The 10,958-nt window shown below is 43.3% G+C and overlaps 1 protein-coding gene across 1 annotated transcript; it reads right to left on the minus strand.

The window, feature by feature from the left end:
- Window positions 1-694: 694 nt before the first annotated feature.
- On the minus strand, window positions 695-5,904 carry DEGS1 (delta 4-desaturase, sphingolipid 1). The gene is made up of 3 exons (XM_063328218.1): window positions 5,738-5,904; window positions 4,059-4,801; window positions 695-1,839 (listed from the first exon to the last, which is right to left on the minus strand). Exons 1-3 carry the CDS (start codon window positions 5,817-5,819, stop codon window positions 1,693-1,695), a joined length of 972 nt encoding a protein of 323 aa, XP_063184288.1. The 5' UTR covers window positions 5,820-5,904; the 3' UTR covers window positions 695-1,692.
- Window positions 5,905-10,958: the final 5,054 nt, after the last annotated feature.

Consider the following 10,958-nt stretch of genomic DNA (forward strand, 5'->3'; position numbering starts at 1 on the left):
TTTTGGCATTACGCTATACCCTGAGCAGTATGCTGGCTAGCTAGCACGTTATTGGCATCTTAATGGAGTCACTTTGTAAGTGGCTGGCACACTTTCATACCATTTCTATTAAACACAGATAAGGGCCCACACTTAAAAAACAAAACAGGCATCAGAAACAGGATCACAATCAAGTGAGGCTTAAGATATACCAACACATTCTTCTCAGGCGCTCAGCTTCTTCCAAAAAAAGAAAACAAACCCCAAAACAAACCAACCAAAAACCCCATAAAATGCAGGAGCTGGAAGCATCTAAAAATTAAGTTACTTACAGCAGACTAGTGCTGATAATGGCTGAGACTTCCACCTTCATGAGATTCCATCTTTCAGATAAACGAAGAACATACTGTAGGATCACCATTTGAGATTTAAGGGTGATTTGTAGCCATCTTTGGCAGCTTAAAGCCATCATCAATGCATTAGATGACAGAAGGCAAATATACTGTGCTGAGGTACGTCGAGATTCATTCTTCAGAGTTCAGCAAGTCTATCCATTCTCTGTTCCCAATTTTAAAGACTTCTTAAGCAAGAACTTTGGTACCACCACCTGTGCTCTCCCCACATTTTAATATGAAAGACAGACAAGTGTTTGTGTAGGGTACTGTAGGTTTAGGGAAAAAAAAAAAATCAAGATCATTTAGCAACACTTTTGTGCTTACACAAGTGACTAATATGCTTTATAGGTAGAGTTGTCAGGGGTTGTAGCTAACCTCGCTTACCAGAACAGTATCTGCTTCAATTGATTCAGTTTTCCATACAAGCCAAACTTCCAAATGAGTTTAAGTATTAAGAGTTAGCAGTTAAAACCATGGTAACAGCAGAACCAACTAGGAAAAGCCTAATCATTTTTCAGCAGATCAGAAACAAAACCAAACTATAACAAGATTTTTCAAATATGGAAAAAACGATCGGTTATATTAAGTTACCCAGTGGCTTGCACGATACAATTCTAAATGCCAGCTGCTCCAGCTATATGCTAACACAAGCTGCTTAGGCAGTATGTGGCACCCATGAAGTTGGCAATTCCCCACCTTTTTACAAGGAAGTTACACAAGCCATCTCGAAGATGCCAACTTCGTTCTGGTAGATTGCTCCTTCAAGGTACTTTCAGTAGAAAAGGTAGAACTTTAAAGCAGTCCTTCAAATGACATGCTACATATTTAAACAAAAGCAGACTTAACATTTCTGTGCAAATTTAGTTACTTCCACCTATATGTTAGGAAACAGGTTCAACAGAAGGTTTAAGTTAACAATTCATGTTGGTTTAGAATTAACAGTAAGTACAGCATTTTAACACTACAGTCATCTAAAGAGCATGTTGTGGGCAGTGTACTACATTGAGAACTTTTAAAATGAGTCAGAGATATTTTTATATAGATTTAACACCTGCCAAAGTAAATTCTGTAACAAAGTGATTTAGCAGTATGCATATAACACTGATCCTTAGGCAAACATATAAACATTAAACCAATGAATCTGAGGACTGCGAGGAATGTTATAGCTGGTAGGAGTCTGCTACAAAAATCCTTAAGGATGCTTTGCTGTGTTGCTGTAGATCTTAATTCAGGACACTGGTGAACATCTTTAGCAAGAGACCTTATACAGCCACTTTAAAGCAAGCAGACATTTCGAAGTTTTTTGGTTGCCAGAAGCTTAATCTTGCTTCACTTCACCCTTTAATTGCCTTTTCATGCGTGAATATGGGCTGATTGTGTCATCCATCACGAAGTCATACAGTACTTTTATCCAAGAGTTATATTGTGGCAGGTTGTCATAGTATTCAGCTGCTATTTTCTTCACCTGAAGAGGAGATATGAGGTTTATTTACTATTTATATTTACCACCAATCATAAGAAATTTACAATCCTCAACCTGTAACTTAACGTAGAGCACTAGAAGTGTCATTTTAGATGTTAAAAGAGTCTACAGGAACGGCTACCAGTGACAAGATGTGAAAATTTCATGAAGCAACTCCCTTGTTAAGTAAACTTCATATGAAACTTTTATATTGAAGCTAACCAGAACAAACTCTGTTATCACTCTGAAGTCCATTCAGTGTGCAACCTGCAGAATAACATATCTCACAGAAGCATGCAGCTTGGTTGCTACTGGAAGTGGGTGACTCAGTTCAGTGCTGACTCATAGGCGTATGAGTATCACTAAATAGGATGTTGTAGATTCTAGGAAGACGTGTTTAAAACAGCTATTTTTACATGTAGTTTCAAACCTCAGCACTCAGAAGAAAAAACATCCTATTTCTGAGGAACACCACATCTTGTTTCTGAAGACAGACATTAAAGAATGAATATAAACTGTTTCACAAAGACTTTATTCTCAGGTGTACATGCTGACTAGACCACTCTCAAATTGAGAGAGAGGGAGTTTCAGTTAGATATCCTTACTTATATTTGAGGCCAACCACCTAAATCCTTGAAAACCTGAACAGAACAAAACTCATTTTTCACTAAATTCCATAGTTTTAGACAGAAGAAAAAATATTAATCTGTAGAAGCAATAAACAAAACCAAGATATTTGCACGACTGGTCTGGAGCTGGAGATCATTTTGATCTGTCATCACATCTATAGAATAGTGCATTGAGCCAATATACTTTTATTCGACAGTAATTATTCTTGGCTCACCAGTACCCCAGCTGGAATTAAGTGTTCAGTACTTCAGTGATCTTTAGCACACATCATAGCAGAGTCCAGTCCAATCAAATTAACTACACTGTTCTAAAAGAAGGCTTTGTTTTCTTATTAGAGCTGTGGATTAACAGTCCTGTAGCAGAGCTGGGTATTTACCTCTGCAATTAAATACTTGAAAAAAAAAAAAATCATTCCCTATTTACAGCTTCAGTACTGTCACAAGTAGTGAAATGGTGGTTCACCAGCATGGATCTAGGTATCAAAGATGAGTTAAAGCAACTCCAGCTGTATCTGAAAGATTAAATCCATGAATAAGAAGAGTCATCTTTTTTCAAAACCAAAACCATTTGCAAAGTGATAACAAACCAATTAGAGAATTTAACTGGCCTGCTAAAGAAGTGCTGGAGTAGCTATTTCACCTGCAGTTCCACCACTGACAACAGAAATAATGAAGTTTAGACTCCAACAAAGGCACAAGCTTACAAGGTCTTACTGCTCCCAAGTGGAGTAACAAAGCTACAAGACCAAAACCGCATTTGCTGTCAAACTGCAAATTTAGTGTGTGATGAAAAACACTCTTCACTGGAATTTTTGGTGTAATCCTAGAAGCCTCTGCTCGAACTGAGAAACAGATATAGAATGAAAATTAAGCTCCTGCTTAAAAGAAATCAGCAAAGACTGAAGTGGGAAGAAGCCAGTTTGAAGATTCACATCTACTACTCATGCAGATGTGTCAGGTCTAAGTCTTGGCTTTGAAGCCTTAATTCTGTGAAAGTACAGCTGATACTTATGTAGGGTTCAAAGGTTCTCACTAGAGGAAACTGAGCTGCTCCAAAATAGAAAGCTATTAAACATTTCCCAACAGTCCAACAAACATTAGCAGTATCTCAAACCATCTCTTTTCCCCACCAGAGAATGTCAGTCATAGAAGAGACTGAAGGATAAGCATGCGTTACAATTTTGTCCTTAAGATTTCAGAGACAGAACTGACAAGTCTCTGAAGGTATCTGCAACTTCTTAATTAGTTTTCTGCATGCTTACAAACTAAAGAAATCAAAAGGCTGGTTGCAATTAGAGAAAACTAAAGATAGTGCAAAGTGTAAGACGTGCATTTCCTCCCCTCTCCTTTTATGGAAAAGGCTTGAGCAGCCAGCACACTGGAAGCTTGTTCAGGATACCACTAAAATGTTAAGTAATTACCCCTTTCCTCACTCAACTTAGAAATTGTTCCCAGGGTTTTAGGGTTTGCTGTTGGTGTGGTTTTGAGGGTTTTTTTTTTAATCTCCTAATTTCCATTCTTCTAAATATCACCCAATTTTCATGTTGAAGTAGGGCATATTTTAAGAAGTTATAACCTTGGAAGTAAACTTACCAGTGGAAGGCTCTTGCCAGGAATATTGGGGAAGTCATGATGTTCATTGTGATAGCCAACATTAAAAGTGAGCAAATTAAGTGGCCCATAGTAGGAATAAGTCTCATGTCCTTTTAAAAACATGTAATGTTCAGCTATGAAGTGTCCTGAAATTGGGTGCAACCCAAGCCCAAGTACTGAACCAGCAAGCATGTAAAAAGTGGATTTGACTCCCCATAAATAATATATCACCACATCAAAGGAAAGCTGAGCCAACAAATTGATTATTTCAAGTCGAGTAATGGGTTTAGGATTGATGCAGAGAGGTCTAATCGCATAGAAAAAAGGCTGAAGAACAATCCATATGAACTTCCTGAAACGGGTGCAGAAAAACCAGCCTTCAAAGTTGGTAGGGATGTCCACGTCAATTCCATCGCCTCCTAAGTAACGATGATGATCCATGTGGTATCTCTTGAAGGATATGGAATACGGGAGACCAAGAGGGAGGTTGGCAAATATTCCAAACCATCGATTCCACATTGCTTTGCTGTTGCCAAAGGCACTATTGTGAGAGATCTCATGAATAGCCAGAGTCATGGAGTGGCTAATACAGCTTCCAAAAACATATGCCCAGAAGATCACCCATTTCCAGTCCAAATCTTTAACTAGATAAAATGCAGTCAACTGCGCAAGAACCATCAGCACAACCACCCAGATCAAGTTGTAGTCTGGCTTCATCAATGCTTTTATCTCTGGATGTTTAGCTAGACGAGAAAGAATTAAACAAAAAAGGAATTATTTAGAAGCTCTCCTCGCAGCCAACTATCCCAACTAGATTACAAAAGCAGATAACAGTCATTTCTTCCCTTCCTCCCAATTAGGATTTGTCTGCAAATGTAACAAAGACACACCACCTTTCCACGTGTGGCATTTATCGCTATAACGAATCCTTAAATCAATCATTTCAGCACTTTTCTGTTGCTCAGCAACTAGACACGTACATGGCAAGCACCAGTACCACCTCCACCCTGCCCAGGAAGGAAACGGCCTTGACTGACAACACACCAGTCACCCAGAAGGCCTCAAGTAAGCTCAGCTCAGCTCACATTTGGGCGTTTTAGTTGAAAACGCGGTTATTTACCGCCGACCCCGGGTGCCGCGACGACACCTCGGCACAACGCCGGCCCTGTTTACACCGACCAGCGGACGCCTTATCGATCACCCCCCGCCTTCCCTACCCGCGCCGTGCGCTCTGCGGCGGCGGGCGGGGAGCGGCCCGCGGCCCCCCGGCGGGCAGGGCCAACGGCGCCGCCGGCCTCCGCTGCGGCCCCGCGCCCGCTTCGCGGCTCAAAATGGAAGCCCGGGCCGCCCGCCCCACGTTTCGGAGCCCGGGCTCTGCCCGCCCCCGCTCCCCCCGCTCCTTTCCTTCACCCGCCAGCGCCGCCAAGGCGGCGGCTCCCGCCTCCACGTACGCGGCCAGCGCCGCTCCCCTTACGCGGGCCCGGCCCGGCTTTGGCCCAGCCGCACGTCCCCCCGCCGCACCGGGAGCCCCTAACGGCAGGCGGCGACGGACGGGCCCTCCACCACGGCGCCTTCCCCGCGGCGCCCCCCCGGCAGCCATTTTGTGGGGGTCCCCCCCCCCGCCACGCAGCCGGTAACAAGGAGCCACCACTACCACCGCCGCCACCCCTCTTCCTCACCCAGGATCTCCTTGCGGCGGTCGGCATGAGGCTGGTCCGTGTAGACCCACTCGAAGTCCTCCCTGGCGACGGTGTTGCCCATCCCGGCAGCACTACACCCCCCTGACCGCCTCGACCACTCCGTTCCGCAGTGCCCGGCACCGCCGTTTATAGCGCCGCGGAGGCGGCCCGGCACCCGTCCCGCCCACCGCCCCGTCCTCTCTCCCCATTGGCTGAAGCCGGCTGTCACGGCTGACAGGCCCCGCCCCCCCCGCCCGAGCGTCTCGCGCCCCGCCCGCTGGCGGGGGCCTGGCCGGGCCGGGTGGGGCGAGGCGCGAGGCGCAGCCGTCGCCTGAGGGGCTGGGTGGCGGCTGCCCGCGGCCCCACCGCCTCCGCCCAGAGCAGCCGCGCTGCTGCCTGGCGGCGGCGGCCCAGGGGACACGGGCCGCCCCTCAGCCCCCGGAGGGAAGTCGTCCGTGCCCCACTCCTCAGGGGAGAGGTCCCACCGCTCTGCCCTGGGACCGCCCGCCCGGGCGGGCTGCGGCTTCCCGGCCTTCCCCTTGACTTCCCCGGCCTTCCCCTTGACTCATCCCGCGGCCGCCGCGGCCTGGCGGGCTTGCGGCCGGCGCCAGCCGCCTCCTCGGCGGCCGCAGGGAGGGGTCCCAAGGGGCCGTGAGGCGCTGCCGCCTCAGGGGAGCGGAGCGCGGGCAGGGAGCTGGCTTCTCAAACCGCCGCGCCGGGGCTGCCTTTGCTACGTCCGCCCGCGTAACTAGCGCTGAAGGAGGGAGAGAAAATTCTCGTCTGGTGGCACTGGGCCTTGCCGAGGCGCTGGGGGAACCCCAAGCTCCTTCATCGTTCCCCGCGGCGGCGAGGACGAGCTGGACTCCGAGGAGCTGGGCCGGTGAAGCCTCACCAGCTCCGCGTTCCTCCCCTGCCACCTTTAACCGTGTTAGTCCGGGTTTAGCTGTCTGAGAGGTTTCTGCCCCTCAGCTGTTGGGACAACCTTGCCCAGAAGCCACCGCAGGCAGCAGGGCAGTCTCACCCGACTCACTTTCTTGAGGCTGGAAACAGAAACAGCATCTTACAGCGGCTCTTTAAAATACACTTTTTCTTTTCCAAACATAAGAGGTGTGTGATTGTAAGGACTAGCTACCATTTGTCCAAAACCTAAATTTATATAAGCCGCCTACAACTACAACTCAAAATGCCTGTGCCAAGGTCTCCAATTTCTTCACTTTCTGTGGTAAGATATTTTAAGAACTTCTTTGACAAACTCCTTTGTGAGAACTAAACTCCATTTAATTTGTCCCTGCATCTATTTCTCGTATAACATTGACTGTGGGCAGTTCAGTTACAAAGATTACTTTATGTAGAAGTTAAATGACTACTTGCTTGGAATTTTAATTGTCCATAAATGTACTCAAATTAAAATACTTTAAATCAAGAATAGCGATAAAAACAACAGAGGACGTTATCACAAAGTAAATTATACCTTATCTATTAATGTAATATGAATATCTCAAGGTTTATAATGCATCACTTAAAATTTATTAGTAATAATGAATAAAAAAAGCTAATATGTACTAGCTGCTAAAAGCCCTATGTGCAACTGTACAGATGCAGGGGAAGTACAATCCCTACGTGAAAATGTTTACAATCTAAAGTAATGGACAAAGCACAGGATCTAGAAAACATAACAGCTTTGCAGATATTTTTGTTTACATGCTTTTCTTAATCTGTGCATATTAGGATGGAAATTAGAACTGAAAAAGGGAGCAAGTAGAGAACATGGAAAAGTTTATTCACAGCTTTTCCGTCCTTAGTCACACGATCTGAATTTTGTAGACTTCAGGAGGACTGGTACAGCATAAAAGGTAAAAACAATGTTTAGATTTCATCAAGGCATTTTTGTCCTTGCAAGGGATGTTCAGTTTTACTTTTCTGCTTAGTGACCACTTAACAATAAGCCAGGAAGTGCTTTTGAGTTACCAGTGCAGAAGCTGACTGCAAAATTGCCAGGATCACAAGTGTTTCACTCAACTGCACTCTAAACAGTGTACGTAATGTTTCTGAAAACTTTTCCCTTCTTGTTGTAGTTCAAATATTAGCACTGCTATCCATCATTGTGCTAAAGACTTTTTCATACATGGGAAGGATCCTGCCAAAAGAATGAACTGCTGATAAGAAAGGTTACAGCTGACAACAGGAACACTGGAGGAGAGAGACATAGTATCAAGAGTTCAGTACACACAGGCAGGTTTACAGCACTGCAAGTGTATATAGGTTTGTAAATGGTGATAAGTTTCAGCAGGGTAATTAAATAGAAGAGCCCAGATTTATAAACTAAATATTCCATAGAAGCCAAACAAGCCTTAAACAACTAAGAAAAATAGTAAATAGCAAGGTTTTGGAAAATTTAATTGCCCAAGTGTCCTGGAGTGCAAAGCGTTTTTCCTGTTTAATCACCGAGTCAGCCTGATTTAAGCAGTCCATAGAGCAAATCCAGATTTATTAGGTCTTCGGCAAGCTAACAGTTTCTGTATCTGAGGTTTTCCCTTCTGAAGACAAAGAGATCCAGTACCTAGCACATCTTTGGCTGGCACGGAGCTAGAGCAAAAATCCTGGAGTGTTCAGTTACATGTAAACCAAAGCGGGCAGCACATCCCTGTCCAACCAGAAAGGTGAGATCCAGTAAGCACAGCTCTGCAAGAGTGAGAGCACACGGACAAGTGAGCTGGTCCGGGTACGGTGCAAAGTAGCACAGGAATGGAACTAGAGAGTATCAGAATAGTTCACAGCTTGCAGACTTGTTGCTATAAAGTACTCCAAACTGGATTTACTTATGAATGAAAGAACAATCTATCACGGTAATTTGCCAGTTACTTCTTAAAACCACCAGGAACACCAAGAAATCAGGTAGTCCTCTCCTGTCTGAAGACACATTTAGCTACATCCTATGTCATCCTATTTTCAAGAAGCTCTTGATGTTGAAAACTCCTTAGGTGATCTTAGTGCTTCCCACAACTAACTGTTAGAAGATTTCAGTAGGAGAAACTAAGTTTCTGCTCAATACGGTCTTACCTTTTATGTTAAGAAATTATGTGAAGGCATTGTCGTAACATTAATGAACTGTTGCCTCAGTAGTTTTAAGCTATTATGAAACTAACTGTAAAAGACACTTACTGTTGAGTTGTCTTTCAACCCCGAGCTGTTCAGTTTCAGCCCTTGCTCCAAGTACTAAAACTGAACACTGGCTGCAAATAAAACTATTTGTCATGTAACTTCGTAAACTACATCTTAGTCTCACTACTTCGAGGCTCTCTCTTGAACAGATTATACAATCACTAATCACTACTAACACTGTGCTTTTTGAGCATGATATACCAACTCATGTAAACTTGCATATAAATTTATAGTGAAAAGTGATTTAGTTTTACTTCAAACTATTTATCAACTTGTTCATATATTGCAAAATGCATCCTTTTTTATTTAATAAGGGACACGATGATGTCAAAAGTTAACATTCTAGCTGTTTTCTCTAAACTATTAGTTCATTCTGCTTTCTGCATTCTATCTATACCGCTGGTGTGTATCCCAGTCTGAGAGCCATTCCATACCAATGTCTCCCTCCCTCTCCAGGAAGTGAAAACGGAGTAGTGGTGTACCTTTGTTGTGGCATTTCTCAGAGCTTGCTTGTAACCGTCCCCTCTACCCCTTAAGTTTTGTTGGCCTCATTCAATTCTACTATACTTCGTAGCGTGCAGAGGATCAGGATGCACCTGCAAACTTGGAGCACGTGATACTTCCTTGAGTTGAAAGTTCCAAGTTGGCACCATTCACGGAGAGTTTCATGTAACAATAGGCTGTTGTTGTTCTTTCCAGCTCAGTTTATGCACAGCTAGAGATTCATCAACATATAAATAAATGTTTCTCTTCAATAACCTGGAACTATTTGTATGTTGTGAAGGGTGGGGAAATGAATAAAGAAACTAAAGTGAAAAATATTAAGAGATGAACGAATAAACCTTTTCAGTAAATGCAATTCACAGGTTTATACTTGTTTATAAGTATTTAACCACAAATATCTGGTAATTAGACCATTACATTAATTTGTCATCATGAATGACCATTAAATGGATTTGTATCAAATGATACACAGTAATTGTAGCTATCATGCTGACCCTTTGATTCAAAATTATTTTTTAAAAGATAAAGCATATGCAGTATTTTTAAACTGAACAGCAGGTATCTATCTTAAAGAGATCTTTAACAGTAAAAAAATTCTGGACCATGGAAGACCAGTAATAGCAAACGTTCCTCTAACAGTTTAACCTTTCCCCCAGATAACCTTTTATCATTTCCTTGATGCTTTTCTTAAGAAACATGCCTTTTTTAAAAAGATTCAAACTACCCAACAAGTTTATTTGAAAATTAAATGTCTGCCAAAAATCAGGCATTTGCAATGTTACTTCTGATATGAGCTAATACCATTGTATATGGTATTCGTACAAGGTTCCAAAAATATACAGATGGGGAAAAAATAATAAAAAAAAATAAATCACTGTACACAACTCTGAGGCTGTTAAAGTGACCAGAGAGACTGAACAGTGCAAGACATGCTTTTCCAGTTACAAGCTCAACACAGAAGTGCAAAAGAAATTAAAGCTTCGTCTGAAGTGATTTACCTTTTAGGATAAGGAAAGCTTAGATTATTGTTATCAGTGTTACAGAGAAATTTCCATCCCACCCCACCCCCAACACATACACACAAAATAGTTTAAGTTTTTCCATAATACAGCATTTCATTCAAATTATGTCCCCCTGAGCTTGGTTATCGCGGGGACAATTTGTCTGATACTTACTAGATGTTGGCTTCTCAATTCTCCAGCTTTGGCTAACAATACCTGCAATTTACAGGCAGTGAAAGTGGCAGATAGCCTGGGTTCAAGCTCTCCTGCGACTGCTTTGTAAGACCACCTCATTGGAAGAAACCAGTTGTGCTGAAAGCAGCTGCTAAGTTATGGCTGAGGAACAAAGAAATTGCTTTATAGGTCTCTGTACTCTCTCCCAGAGTTAGGAACAGTTTCAGGCAAGTGCTCTTAGCAGGCTGACTAAGCTGAACATGCATCTCTCCATGCAAACATTGAATATGGCTCCCAAGTCCTCGAACCAGGGTGTGTGCATGTGAAGACTGGATAGAAGGCCCTTCCTTTTAAGTTTACAAAAATATATAGCCAATACC

Source organism: Chroicocephalus ridibundus, chromosome 3 (assembly GCF_963924245.1).
Source record: "Chroicocephalus ridibundus chromosome 3, bChrRid1.1, whole genome shotgun sequence".
In the NCBI taxonomy this organism is placed as follows: domain Eukaryota; kingdom Metazoa; phylum Chordata; class Aves; order Charadriiformes; family Laridae; genus Chroicocephalus; species Chroicocephalus ridibundus.